The 22,753-nt window shown below is 42.9% G+C and overlaps 1 protein-coding gene across 1 annotated transcript; it reads right to left on the bottom strand.

Annotated features, from left to right (window-relative positions):
* Positions 1-6,944: 6,944 nt before the first annotated feature.
* USP27X (ubiquitin specific peptidase 27 X-linked) lies at positions 6,945-9,879 on the bottom strand. The gene has a single exon (NM_001145075.1). The coding sequence runs from the start codon at positions 9,111-9,113 to the stop codon at positions 7,797-7,799; it is 1,317 nt and encodes a 438-aa protein (NP_001138547.1). The 5' UTR covers positions 9,114-9,879; the 3' UTR covers positions 6,945-7,796.
* Between the last annotated feature and the right edge of the window lie 12,874 nt (positions 9,880-22,753).

Genomic DNA, 22,753 nt, shown 5'->3' with positions numbered 1-22,753 from the left:
AAAAGTGAAAGTGAAGTCGCTCAGTCGTGTCCCACTCTTCGCAACCCCACGGACTGCAGCCCACCAGCCTCCTCGGTCCATGGGATTTTCCAGGCAAGAGTACTGGAGTGGGGTGCCATTGCCTTCTCCAGGACCACCAGGGCAGTCCCTATTTATTTTAACTTTTATTGAAATATAGTTGATTTACAATGTTGTGGTAGTTTCACATGTATAGCAAAGTGATTCACTTATGAATATATATTATATATGTGTGTGTATATATATATATATAATATATTCTTTTTTAGATGCTTTTCCATTATAGGTTATTACAAGATACTGAGTATAATTCCCTGTGCTATACAGTAGGTCTTTGTTAGCTGTTTCATATTAGTAGTGTGTATATTTTAATCCCAAACTCCTAATTCATTTCTCCCCCCCCCTTCCCCCTTTGATAACCATAAGTTTGTTTTCTATATCTATGGGTCTATTTCTATTTTGTAAATAAATTAATTTCTATCATTTTTTAAGATTCCACATACAAGCTATATCATATATTTGTCTTCGTCTGACTTACTTTACTTAGTATGATAATCTCTAGACCCATCCATTTTACTGCAAATGGCATTATTTCATTCTTTTTTATGGCTGAGTAATATTCCATTGTGTATATGTACTATATATTCTTTAAGCATTCACCTGTCAATGGGTATTTAGGTTGCATCCATGTCTTGCCTATTGTAAATAGTGCTGCTATGAACATGTGCTCCGTACTCAGTTATGTCTGACTCTTTTGCAACTGAATGAACTGTAGCCTGCCAGACTCCTCTGTCCATGGGATTTTCCCAGCAAGAATACTGGAGTAGATCGCTATTTCCTCCTCTATTATGAACATGGGGTGCATATATCTTTTCAAATTAGAGTTATCTCCAGATATATGCCCAGGAGTGGGATCATAAATTATATAGTAACTCTATTTTTGTTTTTTTAAGGAACCTCCATATGGTTCTCCATCCCACTCCCCCCTTTTATACCCTTTATTTTTAGGAAAAGAGCTCTTCTTGGTGCTAAGGCAGCCTTTTGTATAGTTATCTGGGATTGTTGGAAACAGGGCAGATTTAGTTCTGGTTGGGATGCAGAACCTTATGCAGCTGGTGTAGCTCTTTGGGATCTCATTTTAATGTAGAGAGGGTTTCCTATTAAACCCCTATCTTGTGCTGGCCCTGAGCCTTAACGTCTCTCCCTCCAGCCTTTTGTGGCCACTGATTCAAAGCTCAAGTGGGCAATGTAGACAAACACCCTCAAACCCAATTGGCTTTGGTGTGTCAATACTCTGCTTACCTGCCTGATTACAAGCTTTCATCCAAAAATTGGCCTGAACATTTCCCTCTTCCTCTCTCAGCTCTTCAGTGCTTTTTAAGCAGTTTTGACATTTTTATCCAGTATATTTCAATACTTCAATAAGAAAGTTGAATCAAATAACCAAGCCTGCCATTGCCAGAAACTATTCAATAGAAGTTCACACTCTTAAATGTTTAAACATTCATATTTGACTTAACAAGGTCCGAATGCAGGCAGTATCCCTACCTTCCTCCCAAACAAGAGCCTTAGAATGCTTTAAATAGTAATAATTTCCTGCTGTTTTAAATGCTTTTGTGCTCCAGTGTTTTTAGTGCCAGCTTGTTTTTATACCTCCATATGCTTCAACATTATCATTGTTTTATATGCTTATTTATATTGCCTCACATTTACCAATTTTTGTTCACTGTTCCTTGCCTCCTACTCATTCCTTCTCTCCAATTTCAATTTCCTTCTTCCTGAAGTATATCTTCCAGTAGTTATTTTAGTAAGAGTCTATTATTGCTAAACTTTCTTAGGTTTATTTTTTTCTGAAAACGTCCTTATTCTACTCTCAAAAAAAAAAAAAAAAGTAGAAGTTCATCTCATCAATATTTCTTGGGGTACTTATTCTCCTCCTTGTGGCAACTGGTGACTCACCTTCATGGCGTCTCATTTCTTTGCAAGTACAATATTTTTATTGTTTGTTTCTGAGCACATGTTCAGCAGATATTGTCTTTTTTTGTGGGCTTCTATGTGCTGTGTATTATAAAAATATTTTTGCTTTCATTGAGTTTCTAGAAGTTTCAATGATTCTGCTCCAATATTTGTTTTAATTTTTCAGTGTGTGATTCCCATAACATGCAGTAAGGTAAATGTAGACCCCCCGTAACCACATATGACGTAGGCCTGGGGTTTTTATTTCTGCTCATGGCTCCAGAGAGAGCATAAGACTTTTCATGGCTTACTTTCCAAATCCCTTTCTAATGAACAGAGAAGCTACTAAGGGCTTTATCCAGAGGTTTCAGTGAGTTTCTCTGCCTCTGGTGGACTTGAGGCTGTATTGCCAGTACTTGCCTGGGCACTAGATTCCCGGCTTGGAGCCCCTAGCCCCTAGGGCCTAATATCCAGAACCAGTAACTACAATAGGTTATTGAAGTGTCCATTTACATTTACTAGACTGGCTTTTTTCTTTTTCTCTGAAGATTTTGCTTTTTATTTTTTTAAGTTCAACTATAAGTTAAAATTTTTGTTAGTTTATCTCATGTTATGTGTTTGTATTTTGGGGGGATGCTATTTATGTTATCTTAGTGTGCTGTGCGGCCAGAAGAAAATCATGTTTATATTTATGATTTTGTGCTGCGTTTATACTTTAAGAATTTTCCCTTATCACTTCCATCCTCGTGAATATGAACTTCTTTGAGTTCCAAGGAAATTAATCCACCTCGGGACCATCTAGATTAAGGGCACATATGAGGCCAGGTCTTTGTAGCATGCTGCGTCATTCTCCAGATACACCACCTACATAGTTTAAATACATCACTCCCCTGGGGTCTAAAGTTCCTTAGCAGAGTGATTTTCAACTTTAAAACATTTTAGTAGCAGAACTCTTTCTTCAAATATTACTTGGAATTCCCAAATACAAAATCAATAACTCCCTCTTAATGATTTTATATTTCAGAGTTCCTGATCCTCACTAATTTGCCCCTCCTCTTGTTCCCCAAGGCCATCCTCATAGACTTTTCTGGCTCCAAGTACCACAGTGTGAAAACAAATTGAACAGATCAGTGGTTGTCAAAGTGTGGTCCTAGAACCAGAAGCATGAACATCACCTGGGAACGTGTTCAAATGCAAATTCTCAACCCCTCCTCACCGGCCCCATCCTAGATCTACTGAAATCAGAAACTCTGGGGGCAGGGCCCAGCAACGTGTGTTAACAAGCCCTCTAGGTGACTCTGATGCACGTTTATGTGTGAGGCCTTACCTACAATAGAGCATCCCATCCAGGAGCTATTGGAACAAGGCTGGAATGCTGCCCAAGATGAACATTTCTGGGTGTTTAAATAAGCCCAAACTTATCTGGCAGGCTGTTTTCCATCCACTGTTTTCTTGTGCCTGAAGGCAATTATAGACCCTCACAAGGTCCAACTTTGCAATGACCTGGGTCCCTTTGAATTGGTTCAATAAGTGAGACATCACTAGGAAGAGTAGGGAATCCTTACTTTCAGTTCATTAGACAGAAATAATGACATTCCACATAATTTTGCTTGACAACAAGACTTCAGATCTGAAGCTCACAAAATAATGTTGAGCAAAAGAAGCCAGACACAAAACTGTACAAAACATTTCCATTTATAGATGGCATTTTAAAAGGCAACACTAATCTACAGTGAAAGAAATCAAGATAGGGATTACCCTTTGGGGTTATTGACTTGAAGGAAGCAGGAAGGGGGCCTGACTTATGGGTAATGTTCTATTTCTTGATCTGAGTGCTGTTCACAGAGATGTGCTCATTTTACAAAAATTCATGAAGTTACACCTTGATGATATGTGCATTTCCTGTCTATCTGACATGCTTTGATGCAAGAATTTAAACATAGCATTAGGTCAGTGTGTAAATGACACACTGCTGTGCTGGGTGCTGGGCTACATACTCTCGGAGGATGGGGGCCTTTGCTTCTGGATGTGAAATATACATTTGATGCAAAGACAGGTTCCTAGCACCAGGTTTATTGTATTGTGGCAATGAGTCGTATGGAGCCCACTCTGTTTCTTGATTGGAAAAGACCTCTTGGTTGATGGCATCCCTGATCAGGATTCCCAGTGGAAGGGGAAAAAGTGAAGCAGTTACCTAATGTGACCTGTAAGCCAGAATAAGTTTCAGCACCTGGTTACTCCAGGAAATGGGAAGTGATAGGGTTCTGGATTTCCAACTAGATCAGGCCAAGAACCCATAGGAAGCATGTACAGTGGATGAAAGGTAAGTCCCCCACTGTTTGGTCCCTCATCCTGAGCTCTGTGGGTGGATAAGCTCCCAGTTGCGAGCACCCATCTTTTGCCTGTACCCTTCTGGGCCCAGATCATAAATCCACATATGAACTGAAATTCCCTGGCCTTAACAGCTTGTGGAAGTAGAGAGTCTCAGTTGAAGAACTACCTTAAATTTTACCAGCTCTTGCCTGTATCTGCTCCTACAGGAATTCTAGCCCCCATGTAAAATAGCCCAATGCTGTCTGAAAGTCCTCAGTATGTCAGAAACCAATATGTTTTGGGCCTCTCCCATGTTTCTCTTCACTTAAGTCTGTGCCCCATTTTTGTGTGCTTTGTCCATGAAGCTGCTTCAGAATTACTTACCCCTCCCCTGCCACCCCACTGCTGCCGTTCCCACCATGGGAACGTTGACAAAGGTGCCAAGGGTGCTACCTCCTGACCCCCTAAAGGCCCCAACCATGGGGGCGCTCACCCGTGTATCAGACATGCTCAAACATGCCTGAATCGCATTTGAGCTCAAGGTAACACATACCTGCAAGGTAACACATACACGATGCCCTGGGCTCCACAGTGATGTGATCTGAAAGCAGGCCCTGCTGCCGTTACACTCCATGGTTCAGTCCAGGGGGTGATGGGGAGGGCATAGGGCTGGGCTCGAATGGCTCCCCTGCTGCTGAGGGACAGTGGTGTTTTCCAGACAGAGGAGGTGAATGTTTCAATCAGGAAGTGCCAGATACAGCTGCTCCCTCTGGTGGTCTATGCCTTCCACCAGTGGGGACAGGGAGGTCAGTTTCAGTCTCAATGCTGTTCACATCTCTTACAACTATTCCTGAGTATAGGGTATTTAAAAGACAGTTTCTGTACTAGATGAACCCAAAGTGAGGAATGTTCTGTTAAAAGTGCTAATGCCATACAAGATGCAGAAAGGCTGTGGAAATATTCCTGATTAAAGGAGGCTAAAGAGACATGACAGCTTAAAGCAACACCTCATCCTGGACCAGATGCTGTGACAAAGAGGGAAAATGCTATAAAGGACATTACTGGGTCACCAGACAACACTGGAGTACAAGTGTAGATAATAGTATTATATCAACGTTAAATTTACTGAAGCTGTTAACTATACTGTGATGTAGGGAACACGCCTAATTGTAGGAAGTGCACACTGAAGTACTTGGGCATAAAGGGCCATGATGTAACTTACCCTCAGTTGGTCCAAACACACACACACACACACACACACACAGAGACACACGTGCCTAGATGCAGCTAGGGTAAAATGTTAGCAATAGGTAAATCTGGTAAAGGGTATATAGATGTTCTTTATACTATCTGGTTTGTTTTTTTTAAGTTTCCTATAAAATAGAAATCACTTCCAAATAAAAGTGTTTTACAAATGTGAAAGTGTCTGTGCAAGCAGTCAGGATCTGGTGGACACGTCCGACTGAACTCTTCCTGTGGGAGGGATGAGGAAGGAGGACGTGGCTGTCTTCCCAGGCAGGGTTCCCACACATCCCAAAGCGAAGTCAGATACCTGCATGAAGGTGCCAAGTGGCATCCAAGGCCACTTGCCTCTTGCTCTCCCCCAGCCTACAAGATGTCAAAAATAACACTTTTTACATTTTCTCCTGAGGATAATGAGCCCTGGGGGTGGGGAGTGAGGAAAATTCGGTTATGAAAGAAAGGTGTTTGGGTTTATTCATCCATCCAGAAAATGTTTCAAATACTTTGTCCTAGGGGCTGTTCTAGGGCTGAGAATGCAGCCCAGGGTACAAGAGAAGACACAATCCCTGTCCTAAAAATGCCTGTGAGCTAGTTGGGGATGCAGCCACAACCACACAAATAAACACATATTACCAAATGAGCTGACCATGAAGTAGACTTGGGGAGCCGTGGGAGGAGCCCAGCCTTTTACCAGAGCCAGTGGATGCAAGTCCCATGGGTCTGAAATGTTTAGTTCCCCTCCCCCTCATATTTTCTAAGTAACATGTCCTTTTGTATCTGATGAAGAGGATAAAAGAAGGAACCACCACCAGGGCTTAACCTGTCCTGGGCACATCCCATTTGTTTGGGCTTAGCCCTCTGTGAGAATCAGGGAGGGGGCCAACATGCCACTCCCCTGCTGTCCCTGGGCTGGTAGACCAGTGAGCAGTCTTTTCATGATCTATGCCTGCAGGTAGATGCAGCCATGTCCATAACACTTCTGGAGGGCAAAGACCACCAACACCCTCCCGTGGAAGCCTAGCAGCCCACTGGCCCCGAGTCCCACCCCTGGGGTGCTGAGTCATGGTAACAACATGACAGTCTTCCAATTGGACAGAATAATGACTTTGAGGGGGGACACCTGTGATTCTCCCTCCAGTCCTGAATGTGGCGCTGACTGTAATGCCCTGTACCCAAGGGACAATAGTGGAATCTGATGCCTTGGGGCTCAAAAAAAAAAACAGTACTGGGGAGGAAGTTATAAGTGTGTATGTGTGACTGTATCTGACACAGTGTGTGTCATTTTTGTTCGTGGGTCTCAGATAGGGCTGCCCCTCATCTCTAATGCATTCTGGTCCGGGACCAAAGAAGTTTCAGATCCAACAAATGTTCACTGAGCCCGTACAAAGTCTCAAGCCTTTTTTAATTAATACTTTGACACATTTTATATCACTTAATCTTTAACAATAACCCGTTAAGGTAGGAATTATCTGCATTGTACAGATGAGAAAACAATCGCAAAGAGGTTCATTGATTTGCTCAAGTATATCATACAGCTTTTTTTTTTAAACACTCACACACTAAACTCTTAGCTGAGGCCTGTCTGTGTTGGCTATCTTACAGTGTTTCTTGTCTTCTCTACCTTTGGAGCAATTGCTCCCCTTATACAAAAGCCCCCTTTTCTTGTTTCACAGGCCCACATGGGCTTTTCTTTGTTTAATACTGCATTTAATAGCACAAAAAAATCACAAATACAAAGAAACTGGCAAAGGTGTTTGTCAATGAAATATCCCTGCTTCCTCCGCTTTTCCACTTTCCTACCCATATATGTAATGGGCTACATTTGTATAAGCTTTTCTTTTTTCTCCCCCAAACATATAACTGTTATGTGATTGGTCAGTTGAAGCTGAAACACCCATGGAGAAAGATGTTTTACAGTTACAAGGGCACACATCCCCCCCATACCACCCCCCTCCCACCCCACACTTTCCCACACAATCTTTTGGAGGAATATAGGATATGGACCAGTGTCTGATTTCCCTGCTCCTGCCTGCCCCGCCCAGAGCATCCTGCCATTTAATCTTCCTTTAAGTGACTGCTTAGACTAGAGCCTCTTCTCCCACCCCTTCTATTCCTCTTCCAGTCAGGACCTTTTAGACACTGGAAACTGTTCAATTCTTACTCTGTCAGGCCCGTGGGCCATGCAAGTAGGTCCTTTAAATCTTGATGCCAGTTGTAGTATGGGAACTGTCATCTTCCACTCCAGGTAGGTAGGTCTGTGTGTCACTTCAGTAGGCTTGTGTATTCACTTCTTTCACTTTTTCTGATTCGTGTTCCAGGACCTGTTTGTGATAGAACAGTAAATACCCTTCACTGTCCAGCACGTCCTTAATACTGGCCTTGGTGATGACGGCATCATCACACTTGAACCACTGGTCCTTGTGGTGCCGGATGAAGCTGGTGTAGTGGCCACTCTCCAAGGTTCCTTGGTGATTAACCACAGCAAACAAGGAATACTTATTCTCATCGTTTCCACTATTGGTTGGCAGCTGCAACTGTCCATTCATCCTGCTCTCTTTACTCGAGGCCATGAAAGGTGTCATATCCAGCTCCAGAGGAAAGGATATGTATGTAGTGATCTTGCGCCTCTGTTTGGCTGAGTGTTCAAACCGTTTGAAATGAAAACAGGCAACGACAGGTAATTTATTCATTGTGAGCTGTTTGGTAGATTCCTGGTAGCTTTGGCAACTACCACACTTGATTTTGGCACTGCTTCCTAAGTGCTCTGGCCTCGTAAACCTTCGCAGACAGTCCGTGAGGGTAGTGATTCCTGGTATGTGGCTTTCCCCGTTAACACTGCTCTCCCTCCCTGGGCTCATCGGCCAGAAGGAGGTACAAGAGCCAGGCAAGTCCAAACTGATGTCCCAGCATGGGTCTATTGTGGTGGAGACACCATGACAGGCTTGACAGGTGACATCAGATTGCAGGCCACCTGTGAAAATTTGGTCAATGATGCAGTTACAGTGGTTGGGATTGCTGGCCGCCTTCCCAGCATCATCACCTTTGCAGTGCCTGTGCAGGACATCTAACGCTGCAATGAGAAACTCATGTGCATCCTGTTGCCTGTACCCTGCTAAATGCCGTGCGTGTATCCATACCAGGTGCAGTAACTTATAGGGAACATGAGGAGATGGGTTTCCAGAATACAACTCTCGAAAAAGCGAAGACATCTCACAGACCAGACACAACTCCGGACTCGGCATTTCACATCTGTGCCTGTCAGAGAGGAAGAAATCTCTCAGGATCGGAGTGTGGGTAAGGGCCTGGACGATGCAGTTCATAAAGCACGTGTTGCCAAGATTGATCAGTCCTCTTAAACCGATGGTAAAGCTGGAGGCGATTCTTCTTCTCCTTGGGTTATGGCCCAGCAGTTCTAACTCAGGTTTGGTTGTCTCCCAGGTTGGATACTTCTCACCGAGGCCTGGCACTGAATACTGCTGGTGAGAAACCTCGGTCGAGGTGGAGGCTTGTAATTTCAAAGCTTCCCCTTGCTCTTCTTTGGCAATTTGCTCAATGTCTCTGTCATATACATAGTCCTTACACATAAAGCAGTATATACCTCCGTAATAAAGGTCTACTGCTAAGTTGTGTTGTTTCGTCTCGGCGTGCTCATGAATGTGCTTCTCTGTGAAGCAGCCAAAGAAGACACAGGAAAGGCAAGAGTGGAGTCTGTTCAAATGGGTGCCACACACATGGCAGATACAAGACTTTGCCTTGCTTTTCCTGGTCTCTGGGGTTCCACACCACACGAAGCACTGGTAGATCACCCGCAGTTCCTGCCTCCAGTTCTCTCCCACCTTAAAGCTGTTCACGTGGGAACAGCCTGGTGGACCCACCGCGAAATCCACATCCAGGCACCCGCCCCCAGGGCCGCGCCGGGGCCGGGGCCGGGGCGGGGGCCGTGGCCTAGGCTGCGGCGGGGTACGGAGCCGGGTCTGCGGCCGCGGCCGGGGTCGGCGGCGGGGGGCACGGCTGCGCCGCGGGGAAGGATCGGGGGGCCGCGGGGGATCGGAGGGAAGGGTAGGGAGAGGAACCTCGTCTCTGCCGCCGCCACCGCCACTCCGCGCCGGGTTCTCATCCTCAGGCTCCTGCTTCGGCTCCCCCTTCGGCTCCTGCTCCGCCTCCCGTGCCGGCTCGGGTTCAGGTTCGGGCTCCAGCTTGAGCTCTACCCGGCGTCCCGGACCCTCCACAGTCTCCACCTTCCCGGTGGCGTCCACCTTCCCAGCCGCCTCCACCTTCCCCGCCGCCTCTACCTTCCCTTCCACCTTCGCCTCTGCCTCCACCTTCCTCTCCGCCTTCTCCGCCGTCTCTGCCGTCTCCGCCTCCTCTGCTCCTCCGCCTCCACTGGCAGCGGCTCCTCCCCCTAATCGCAGGGCTGGGGCGGCCACTGGGCGTGGCGGCGCGGGGGCCACGCAGACCAGGGGTGTCCCCCGTCCGGCCTGAGGGAGCGCGGTGGCTGTGGCAGCTGGACCCAAAAGGGACTTTCACTGAAGGAGGCGGCGGCGGAAGCAGGCGACGCCCCCGGGAATCCTCCTGCCGTAGCCCCCTAGCGGAGGCCGCTCAGCAGCCAGGCCCGGTTTCCTTTAATTCAATATTTCCCAAACTTGCTTGTTCACGAGAATCACGTGGGGAGCGTGTTAAAATTACAGATTCCTCGGCTCCACCCGCAGCCCCACTGAATCAGAATCCCGAAGGAACATGCTCCGGAACCTGTATCTTTAACTAGGGCCCGAGAAGATTCTTATGAGCAGGCAAGTTTGAGAAACACAGCTCTAATTCATTGAGGCTGGCGGGAAGGGGGGCGGGGACCGCGCAGTCTCTTTAAGGCGCTTCCAGTTCTCGGCTCCAATCGCTGCTCTGACCCCTTTCATCGTCTCCTCCCCTCTCTCCGTCCTTCCCTTCGCCCATGCAGCCTCCCCCAGCACTGCGGGGCCAGGGATAGAGAGATATCCTAGTCCAGAAACGTCCCTGGGGCTGAGAAACATCCCCCCAGAGGCCGGGTCGCGAGGAGCGCTGGCAGAAGCGGTGATCAGCCAGCATCTCTGAGGCTGAGCAGGTTCCCATCCCTGTCTGAGGCTCCCCGCCCACCCCAGGTTCTGCCCTGCCCCATAAGAACGAAGCTCCATTCTGGGGCAGGCCTGGACCCCAGATACAGAGGGGCAGAGCTCCCAAGGCCATTGGGCCCCAAGAGGCACATCCCATGCCCATCTTATCGGTGCTCTGCACAGTCCGTGCCTGCTCCTCGCCTCCTCTGCACCTTTCCCTCAGGCTCCCAAGGCCACGGGTGGGCTGAGGTTTTGGCAGCCAGCCTTCTGGCCCAGGAGACGCTGAGCCAGCTGCCACAGGGGTGGCGGGATGGACAAGGCACAACAAAGCCAGGCCTACTGCTGACATCTCCCCTACAGCTGAGAGAGGGGCCTGAACTACAGGACACTGTCCCAAGACCCTCAAAGCCCAGCGGAGGCCCAGCTCAGGCAGCAGGTGGGAGTGGCAGGGAACCAGCTTCTATGTGTGGAACTGCCAGTCAGGGGGAGGGGCGGCCATGCATCTTCAGGGCCCCACTGTGCTGAGCTGGGAGCCATGGGGAGCAGCACCAAGGGGCTCACGAAGACTGAGCCCAGAGCAAGTGGCTTGGGTCTTGGGCAACTTGGGGATGTTGGGAAGCAGCTGCAGGTGCTGGTCCCGGGCAGTACAGCCCAGGGCAGGTGTCAGGATGAGGCTCACGAGGAGCAGAGTGTTGGGGACAGTGTGTTCCAGGAAGAGTCTGGTGCCTGAGCCCCAGTGATGGCAGCCCTTGACCCATTACACACTGCCCGGCCTGTAGGGCTGTGCTGCCTCATTACACTGTGGCCGAGTTCTCCCTGGTTAGTGTGGATATCACCCCTCCGAGACCTGGCCCCTCCTCCAGGTAGGGGGCAGTGTGTAGGCCTCCCAGGGTCAGCAGCAGGAGTTGGTTGTCAGGAATCACGAGCCCTTAAGGAGGATAGAGGACTTCCCTTGTGGCTCAGCTGGTAAAGAATCCACCTGCAATGTGGGAGACCTGGGTTCTATCCCTGGGTTGGGAAGACCCCTGGAGAAGGGGAAAGCTACCCACTCCAGCATTCTGGTCTGGATAATTCCATGAACTGTATAGTCCATGGGGTCACAAAGAGTCGGAAACCACCCAGCGACTTTCACTTTCTTTAAAGAGGATAGAATGCTGGTTCCCATACACCTGAGGTCCCCAGAACTGCTCTGGTGCCTCCCCTTCCTAAGCCAACTCTTGTTCCCATCCCTTGAAGCATCCCAGTATCCTTCCAATAAATGCCTGCCCTTTTTGGCCTGCAATGAGAGGAACTACAACTACAGCACCCACTGAAGGAATCCTGCTCCTATAAGGATGGGGGCAGGGAGGCACAAGAAACACTCATCCCACCTCCACAGGGTAACAGACATCAAAGTAACCTAAAAATCTCAGTGTACCAAGGCTATCTCCCACTGATGACTAACCATGGCAACCTGACAGCTTTACTGATCATCTTCCTGCAGAAGCCCACATGTCCAGCATGTCAAGGAAGAAGCGGAGGCTGGGGCAGTGCGGGGGCGGGGGGGAGTGCAGGGTGGGGCGGGGTGTGCACTCTGCCATCCACTCACTCAACAAATGTCTATTCAGTGCCAACCCAGACCAGGTGTTGCACTAGGAGCTGTGAAACCAGCACCGAACCAAACAAACATGCCCCAGGGGCCAGAAACAGGAGTGGGTTCCCCAAAAGGCAGACTGAGGAAGTGTCTAGGTCACCAGTAGAGAAGAGACACCAAAACCAGAAGAATCAAGAAAAGAATATCAGAAATAGTTTATTAGATTTTATAAGCAGTCCTCATGGGAAAAGTCAGACTTTTGTTGCAGTTCTTACATTCCTTTCCTGATTGCATGTTGCTTTTGCTCTGAATCACATGGAGAGGGGCAGGTGTCAGCATAATCCTTTTGATGCTTCTTGCTTGCTTGAGTCTGGATTCAGTCCCAGGCGAATGCTACCATCTCAGCCTCACAAAGACCTGATGGAAGTGTCGCTGAAGGGGCTGACCTAAAGAGAGACCCCTTCCTCATTGCAGCACCTTGCCTGGAGTGGAATACAACTCTGGCCACAAGGTGGCAAATGAGTATATGACGCTCCCCCTGATATTTATTTTGTATGTTTATATAAAACTATTGGTTTATAACAATGCTCTCTAAAAATATTTTTACTGTTGTGCTCCTTCACACATATCTAGGTTGACATCTCAAATTTTGCATCCAAAGTGTCAAGTTGCAAATAATGTGATTTCTGACGAATATTAACATTCACAAACAAAACATCACGGTTTTACGTGAAAGCAGTGAAACCTAAATCTGTTAGTGATTTGAAAGCCACCATCATCAGTTTTAAAAATTCATAAATGATTTCTTCTTTGACAGTTTGGGAGGTGTAAATTTTCCCTTTTCTCCCTGAGTTCTCAATTCCATCTTATTCTTATAACAGAATTTTATCCTAAAAATACATATTTTTTACACTTGAAATGATTTTCCTACCAGATTATCCTACCAGATTTCTCTGTAGCAAAAATATGTGTATATTTTGCTATTTAAATGCTTTTTAAAAGTTCCTGTGATCCTAAAGCTGTAAGTGTTGTTCACAATTTAGTCTTGCTTGTGTTATCATGACAATTAATATTGGAATACAATGGATCAAAAAGTTATAAACATATTACAAATTTTGATGTGTAATTATTAAACAAAAAACAAAAATTTACTAGTGATGTAAGTCTTTTTTTTTTAAAGGTGGTGAGTGTATTAATAGATAAATATTGCTTATTTTAGAATGAGGCAGAATTCAGCATCAGTTCTCTTACAACTTTTTGTTTGGTTAAACCACACATAGAAACATTATTAAACCGCACATAGAAACATTCCTAAGTAAATAGGAATGGACATTTTGTTTTAGAAATGTCACTCAAGTATTTGAATTCCTTTGAAGACATATGGGGGGAAATTACACAATGATTTATCTTTAAAATTATTTCTCATGATTTGTCAGCTGACAGCTCAATTGGGCTTGCCTTCAATTTTACTGGAAACCAGCCGAGTTGAAACAGGATTTGATACCAATATATTCATTTGTTAGGCCAGTTTGTTTCTTCATCATTGGCAGCAGTGTTTGGAACTGTCTCTCTGGTACCCTGAGGATTTTACACTGTGGGGCAGTGCACTCAGGTAAGATTTGGGATGGATCAAAGATATGTTTTTCTTTTGTAAAGTGCAAAGAGAACTATTTGTGAAAAGGGAGATGGAAAAAGAGAACCGGCTTAATTTTTTCACTACTAGTGTATTCTCTAGCAGATCAATTTTAGGAAATATTAAAATGAAATTTGAGGATGTAGAAATTGATCCCTTTCAAACTGTAAGTGCTTATTTACCCCTTGGAAAGTCTTCCTATACCCCCAGGGTAATGCACACTCTACTTTGAAGCTTACTGGTTTATATTTATTATTATAAAAGCGATATATACAATATTTATAGTTTTAAAAAGAGAGATGAAAGAAGGCATAACATGAAAAGTTAAAGCCCCTCCCCTGCCAATCAAACCCAGTTTTACTCCCCCCAAACAACCACTTGTTAACAGTTTCTCGTGTATCCTTTGAGAAATTTTCTATGCCAATACAAGCATGTTCCATACAGTTATCCTTTTTATGAAAAATAAATGAGGCTGTAATATACATATGGATCAACAACTTAGCATTCTATGCTAGACATCAGGCAGTGCTAAGTTGATGTGCACAACCAATGCAATGCCAATAAAAATGTCAGTAAATATTTTGGAGGAAATTTTTACAAAATTAATATGGAGGAATAAAAGGCATTTCCTCCTTCGTCATTTCTCCTTCCTCTCTGAAATGAGGATTTAATGGCTATAGCTGAGTAGCCATCTTGCAATCAAAAACTGATTACCTCAGGACCTAATCTTACATGAGAAAAAAATAGCATATTATGGTACCATCTCTGAAAGGTACATCTCTGTTTATGCTTCAGTATCTCTGAAATCTTTGAATGACAGCTTCTGGATTATATTTGCCAGCATTTATTTCCTCTTTCTTGGTACATAAAATAATGGTGTGTCCTAGAATCAATATAATACTCAAAGCATCATCCTATTTAAGCCTTTGTTATTTGGATCCCTGTTATGCGTAGCTGAGTACAATTCCCAAGTGATAGCAGGCTTTTCATTTCACTCCTAGCAAAGTCCCAAGTCCTTATCTTGGCCTTTAAAGTCCTGTAGAATCTGGCCTCTGTCTCTTAGACCTCGCTTTCTATCAGCCTTGCCTCGAACAAACTAGATTTACTGCTGTTCCTTGAATAAGCTAAGCTGGCTCCTGCTTCCAAGCCTGTGCCCTTATTGTTCCCTCTTCTTAGAAAGCTGTTCCCCTAGAAATCCTCATGACTTTCCCCCTCACTTTTTCAGATCACTGCTTAACTATCACCTTATCTCAGAGTTCTTGACCTTTTTATAAAATGACACCCCATTCCTGCTTTTTTTTATTTAAAACACTATTACTACATGATGTATTAAATATTACACACACACACACACACACACACTTACTACAATGTAAACTCCATGAGAGTAAGATGTTCACCATTTTATGCCCAGTGCCTCTTTGGCATTTAATACACATGTAAATATATATGAAATAAATTAATGCTTTTCATCATGAGTGAAGTCAACCATATGTCAGTCGTGTCCGACTCTTTGTGACCCCATGGACTGTAGCCTGGCAGACTCCTCTGGCCATTGGATTGTCCAGGCAAGAATACTGGAGTTGCCATTTCCTCCTCCAGGGGATCGTCCCAACCCAGGGACCAAACATGGGTCTCCTGCATTGCAGGCAGATTCTTTACCTTCTGAGACACCAGTCAACCATAATTTCATGTTTATTGATTATTTCATATTACGTTTTTGTGAACTGCATGTTTACATCCTTTGCCTAATTTTCTTTTGGCTTCTTAGTAACCCTGATAATAAGTAAAATTTACATGGTGCTTGAGTATACCAAGAGTCAGTCTATTAAATTGCTTAACCCTCTCTACAATATTAAGTAGTAGGTGTTGTTATAATCCCCATTTTACAGTTGAGGCAACTGAGACGTAAAGAGATTAAGTGAAACCCAAGGTTACACAGCTAGTAAATGATGGACGTGGGATTCAAACCCAGCAGTTAGAATCTAGACTTTGGACTCCAAACTACCAAGGTATTAGTCTTTTGACTGTCATGTGCAAGTATATGTTTATTTTCCCATTCATCATTTAACTATTGTATTTTATTTCATTTTTTAACCATATGATGTTTGTTGTTGTTCATTCGCTAAGTTGTGTCTGATTCTTTGTGACCCCACAGACTGCAGCACACCAGGGTTCTCTATCCATCACCATCTCCCAGAGTTTGCTTAACATTATTATATAGTCAAGATTCACAAACTTTTCTTTATGGATTCTGGATTTTAGTTTCTCAGGTTTTTTGTTTTTCTGATTGTAAACATGTAGAGCAAGTGCAGAGGTCCTGAGATAAAAGAGTTTGATGATTTTAAGAAATGAAAATATGTCCAGAATGGCTTGAATTCGGTGACCAAGAAGAGGGAGAGTGGTACAGGATGACCAAGATAGAGATGTAGGCAGGAACAAGATAACCTGGAGCCTTATAGACCATTATGTAGGATTTAAATATTATGTCAATTGTGATGGGAATCTTTGAGGGTGTTAGCATGATATAACTTATGATTTTTATACAATGATTTCATACAATGATTATACTCAAATGATAGTAAAAGTAGGGCTTCCCTGGTGGCTCAGCTGTAAAGAATCCACCAGTAATGCAGGAGGCAGCCTGCAATTCAGGAGACACAGGTTCAATCCCTGGGTAGGAAGATCCTGTGGAGAAGGAAATGGCAACCCACTCCAGTATTCTTGTCTGGGAAATCCCGTGGACAGAGGAGCTTGGCAGGCTACGGGCTGTGGGGTCACAAAGAGTTGGACATGACTTAGCAACTGAACAACAGCAAAGTTATTTAAACCTCATAATACCCTGATGAGGTAAGTCCCAATATTATTCTCACTATACAAATGAAACTGAGGCACAAAAACAATAAATGCCTTGAATTTGCTTATGCTTTCTCTCTGCTTCTATACCTGTTCCCATTCAGAATATACATACCATCAACAATGAGATCTGACACCTACTTTTTCCAGCCCTCAATGGTCTGTGAGTCTTCACTGGGCTAAAAAAAAAAAAAAAAAGGGAAAATGGCAAGTTCACTCAGCACTAAGCCCTTAGATCTGGAAGCTGGTCAGGTAGGTTCTTCCCATCCCATTTGGATCATGCCAAGCCGTCCTAAGCTCAGGAATAGCCAGTCTCCTGGCCTGGTCATGATGACCAAGGTAGCCAGCTCAGCAGCCCTGCTCATCATTGCAGCAGGACAAAGACTTGCAGCCTGCATCCCCAGAGCCATACTAGTAACCAGGGAACTGAACCTGAGGCTCGTCAGGCTCCCCCACATGCTTCCAGAAGATGCAAGCCCTACAGAAGGAAGCAGTAGGCTAGTGGTGTGGAAGCGGGCAGAGAATGGAAGTCAAGGTATTCTTCAAGCACACATCTAGCACTGAGTAGCCTGAGCCCCTGTGATTCCAATGGCCCAGGCCCTTTTCTGGCTGAAAGAAAGGAAAGACACAGAGAGAGCAAAGTCAGGCTTGTGACAGATGACAGCAAAGATATAGATTATACTGCATCATATCCTAACCAGCCATTTTCCCAGTTTTCACAACATATTGATTCCAGTAGTCTGTTTCTTAGCTTCTATCAGTCTTCAGCAACTCTGGCTATACCCCTTCAGACTGCTGCCCCATTTGACGTATACTTTTTCCTTTCTTTTTTTTTGTTATTGAGTTACAGCTTATATACAGTGTTGTATTCACTCCAGGTGTACAGCAAAGTGATTATATATACACAAAGTGTTGAGTATAGTTCCCTGTGCTACACAGTAGTTCCTTGTTGTGTATCTTTTTTATATGTAGCAATTTATATCAGTTTGTATTTGCTAATCCCAAACTCCTAATTTATCCTTCTCCCCAGCCATTCCCCTCTGGTAACTGTAAGTCTGTTTTCTGTGTCTGTGAGTCTGTTTCTGCTTTTTAAATACGTTCATTTGTATCATGTTTTAAAGATTCCACATGTAAGTGATCCTGTGATATTTGTCTTCATCTGACTCACTGCACTTAGTGTGATAATCTCTAGTCCATCCATGTTACTTCAGTGACATACTTTTGATTCCTTACCTCTCTGCTTCATAACATGGACTCAAAATCCTTTACCATAAAGCATAGGTAGTATGCTACCTTTTGTGTAAGAAAGTTGAGGAAATAAATATTTACAGAAACATTTTGAACTTATGGTTTATTTATTTTTCTCTTTCTAAAAATATTCCCTAGCTCTGTCCACTGAAAAGATGTAGCAGCAATGACAACCTACTAGCAATGAGTATGTTTAATGCCTGGATTGTGATCTATAAATATCATTTTGTACCAAAAGGAATCAATCTTCCTTGAAAAAATAATTATTTTATGTATATAACAGGAAATTGTATGAAATTATCCTGGGACATCTTTTTTGTCAAAAAAACAAGGGTGATATCAAAGACTCATGTAGTCACGTCAAAAGAACACAGGATCCAAGATGAAGGGGAGTTCCCATTTGCCTATATTGGGACAATTAGAACATCAAAAAATCTGCAATTCATCAAGCATCAAATGTACAAAATATGAGTTCATAATGATATTAAAAAATGTTGGTCACCCCTGGATGGTTGTAGGGCACCAAATTATTGTTGCAAAAATTAATAAAAATAAAACCCAAGAATTATTGCATCTTTCACATAATGATATTCTTCTTTATGTAGTAATTGCAGATAGCAAATGCAGAAGGAATAATATAATTATTATGTCACTATTTATAATCCCTCAGTTCAGTTCAGTTCAGTCACTCAGTCGTGTCCAACTCTTTGCAACCCCATGGACTGCAGCATGCCAGGCCTCCCTGTCCATCACCAACTCCTGGAGCTTACCCAAACTCATGTCCATTGAGTCAGTGATGCCATACAACCATCTCATCCTCTGTTGTCCCCTTCTTCTCCTGCCTTCAATCTTTCCTAGCATCAGGGTCTTTTCAAATGAGTCAGCTCTTTGTATCAGAGTTTCAGCTTCAGCATCAGTCCTTCCAATGAATATTCAGGACTGATTTCCTTTAGGATGGACTGGTTGGATCTCCTTGCAGTCCAAGGGACTCTCAAGAGTCTTCTCCAACACCACAGTTCAAAAGCATCAATTCTTTGGCGCTCAACCTTCTTTATAATCCAACTCTCACATCTATACATGACTACTGAAAAAACAACAGCCTTGACTAGACAGACCTTTGTCAGCAAAGTAATGTCTCTGCTTTTTAATATGCTGTCTAGATTGGTCATAACTTTCCTTCCAAGGAGTAAGCGTCTTTTAATTTCATGGCTGCAATCACCATCTGCAGCGACTTTTGGAGCCCCCCAAAAATAAAGCCTGCCACTGTTTCCCCATCTATTTGCCATGAAGTGATGGGACCGGTTGCCATGATCTTAGTTTTCTGAATGTTGAGCTTTAAGCCAATTTTTTCACTCTCCTCTTTCACTTTCATCAAGAGGCTCTTTAGTTCTTTACTTTCTGCCATAAGGGTGGTGTCATCTGCATATCTGAGGTATCAGCAGATGAATGGATAAGAAAGCTGTGGTACATATACACAATGGAGTATTACTCAGCCATTAAAAAGAATACATTTGAATCAGTTCTAATGAGATGGATGAAACTGGAACCTATTATACAGAGTGAAGTAAGCCAGAAAGAAAAACACCAATACAGTATACTAACGCATGTATATGGAATTTAGAAAGATGGTAACAATAACCCTGTGTACAAGACTGCAAAAGAGACACCGATGTATAGATCAGTCTTATGGACTCTGTGGGAGAGGGAGAGGGTGGGGAGATTTGGGAGAATAGCATTGAAACATGTATAATATCATGTATGAAACAAGTCGCCAGTCCAGGTTTGATGCACGGTACTGGATGCTTGGGGCTGGTGCACTGGGACAACCCAGAGGGAGGGTAGGGGAGGGAGGAGGGAGGAGGGTTCAGGATGGGGAACGCGGGTATACCTGTGGTGGATTCATTTCGATATTTGGCAAAACTAATACAATATTGTAAAGTTTAAAAATAAAAATAAAAAAAACCTATAAAGAAAAAAAAATAAAAAAAATAGAACTATTAAAAAAATAATAAAATTTAAAAAAAATAAATAAATCTAGACCATGGTTTCTCAACACCAACACTACTGACATTTGGGGCCAGATCATTCTTTATTTGGGGACTATCTATGCACTGTATTAACAGAATTTTAGCAGCATCTCTGGTGCCTACTCACTAGATGCCGTTAGTACTGCCCCCCAGTTGTGACAATCAAAAATGTCTTCAGACATTGTTAAATGTCCCCTGAGGGACAAATTCATCTCTGCTTGAGAACCACTAATCTAGGGCAATGATCATGAATGAAAAAAAAAAAAAGATTAAGCAAAGGATGACGGGGAGTTTTACAGTGGAGGGATCAGATACCATCTGAACCCACTGATCAATTTTAGCATCACTAAGAATAGGACAGCTAGATATTATGTACCTTCTGATGTGATGCAGTTGGAATCATATATCCCCTATGATATATTGATTCCAAAAATAAAAACTGAACCTAAATCTAATCAGGTATGGAGCTCTAATTCCCAGTTAATGGTGATATGGGAAATAAAAGAACAAGTTCAGTGTCACCACTAAGAAACAATCGGCCAAATCCAGAATGGAATTTTTAGGAAAAATAACCCATTTTCTAAATAAATGCCATTTAAAGGAAGATGAGGAAAACAATAAATGTTTAAATTAAAAAACAGCAGCAACAAAGTAAGCTAATACTGTATGATTCCACTATATGACATTCTGGAAAAGAGAAAACTATGGTGACAGTAAAAAAGATGAGTGGTTGCCAGGGGTTAGGGAGAATCAAGAATGAATAGACTGAGCGCAGAGGATTTTAGGGCATTGAAACTACTCTGTATAAAACTATAACAGTGGGTGTGTGTGGGTGTGTGTGTGTGTGTGTGTTCAGTCACTCCATCGTGTCTGAGTCTTTGCGACCCCATGGACTGTAACCCACCAGGTTCCTCTGCATGTGGAGTTTTCCAGGCAAGAATACTGGAGTGGGTTGCCATTTCCTTCTCCAGGGGATCCTCCCAATCCAGGGATCTAATCCATGTCTCCTGCGTCTCCTGCATTGGCAGGCTGATTCTTTACCACTGTGCCACCTGGGAAGCCCCCATAATGGTGGATACATGTCATTATAAACTTATCTAAACCCAAAGTGTGTACAACACCAAGAATGAATCTTAATGTCAGGTGATCATGATGTGTCAATGTAAGTTCATTAATTGTAAAAAAATGTACCACTCTGGTGGGGGATGTTGATAATGGAGGTTATGCATGTGTGAGGGCAAAGCATATATGGTAATTTTCTGTACCTTTCACTCAGTTTTTTTGTAAACCTAAAACTGCTCTAAAAATGAAAGTCTATTTTTTCTTCAGATTACTTTTATTGTTTCATTTAAATTATCGATCCATTTAGAACTTATTTAAAGTTTTGGCATAGTGATTTAACTGTGTTACATTTCCTAAAATTGATAGCTAGTTATCCCAATGCCATTTGTTATAATCATTATTTTTTCATTAATTTTAAATCCCGTCTTTGTTGAATATTTGATGTGTTCCTGGACTTTGTACTGTTATGCTTCTTTTTCTTTCTACTCTGGTACTACACTGGTTAAAGTCTATTTCAAAGTGAAAAAGAAAGAATGAGAAAAAGAAAGATGGGAGACTTCCACATTCTTTTCTAGCTTTATTGAGGTATAATTTACAAGTAAAAATTGTATATATTTAAGGTATACAATGTGATATTTTGATATATGTATATATTGTGAAATGATTACCACATGAAGGTAATCAGCACATTCATCACCTCACATAGTTACCTTTTTTAAATCATGAGAACAGTTAAGATCTACTCTGTTAGTAAATTTCAAGTATACAGTACAGTATTATTGACTTTAGTGACCATGCTGTGCATTAGGTCTCCAGAACTTATTCATCCTACATAACTAAAACTTTGTACCCTTTGTCCAACATGTCCCCATTTCCCCCACTCTCCAGTTCCTGAGAGCAATGTTCTACTCTCAGCTATATGAGTTGGACTTTTTAGATCCACATATAAATGACATCATGCAGTATTTGTCTTTCTGTGCCTAACTTAGGAAATTTAAAGATTTTAAAAAGAGACTTAAGAGAGCTAACAACAAATGCATCATTGCATTTGGCTTGTGTCCTATTTTGAAAAAAATCAGATTTAAAAATACTTCTTGAAACAATCACAGAAATTTGAATATGATTTAGTATTTGCTTACATTAAGGAATTATTAATTAGTAAATTATGATAATGACATTGTGATTATGTAAAAAAAAAAGTATTTCCTCTTAGAGATGCACACTCACATTGAATGAGATAATATAATATCTAGGATTTGAGTTTAAAAACTGCAACAGATCTTGGAGTAGAGAGAAATAAAACATGATTGGCAAAACGTTGAAAATTGCTGAAGCTGACTAAAGGGGATTCGTTCCACTCATTTCTCTATTTTTGTGTATGTTTAAGTTTTTCCATAATAAAGTAAAGTGTGAAAACAAACCAAGTGATACCTCTGCATCTAGAAAGGTGTAGTAGGTGTACTTCTCCCTCTTTCTCCTGCTAAGTACAGTTTAAAATCTTTGACATTGGTTATAAAACAAACATAAGAATAGTCTGAAAAGTAGACAAAAGAAGGCAGACTGTTGACCTCAGAGCCCAAGGAATAACAAAGCAGTGAGTTCCCTGAGGTTTTGTTTTATTTTGTTTTGCTTCATCTATCCTAGATCTGGTGCTAGAGAAGCTGAAAACCTGGAAGCATCAATGGGAATAAGCAAAAGCAAAAGAAAAAACACCTGCTCTCTCTAGGCAGACGACCAGGAA

The sequence above is a fragment of the Bos taurus genome, chromosome X, assembly GCF_002263795.3.
Source record: "Bos taurus isolate L1 Dominette 01449 registration number 42190680 breed Hereford chromosome X, ARS-UCD2.0, whole genome shotgun sequence".
NCBI classification, from domain to species: domain Eukaryota; kingdom Metazoa; phylum Chordata; class Mammalia; order Artiodactyla; family Bovidae; genus Bos; species Bos taurus.
Note: the sequence above shows the minus strand (reverse complement) of the source record. Positions and strands in the feature narration are given on the sequence as shown.

Excerpts from the sequence above, each read along its gene's own strand:
- USP27X (NM_001145075.1), bottom strand. The coding sequence starts at position 9,113 with ATGTGTAAGGACTATGTATATGACAGAGACATTGAGCAAATTGCCAAA.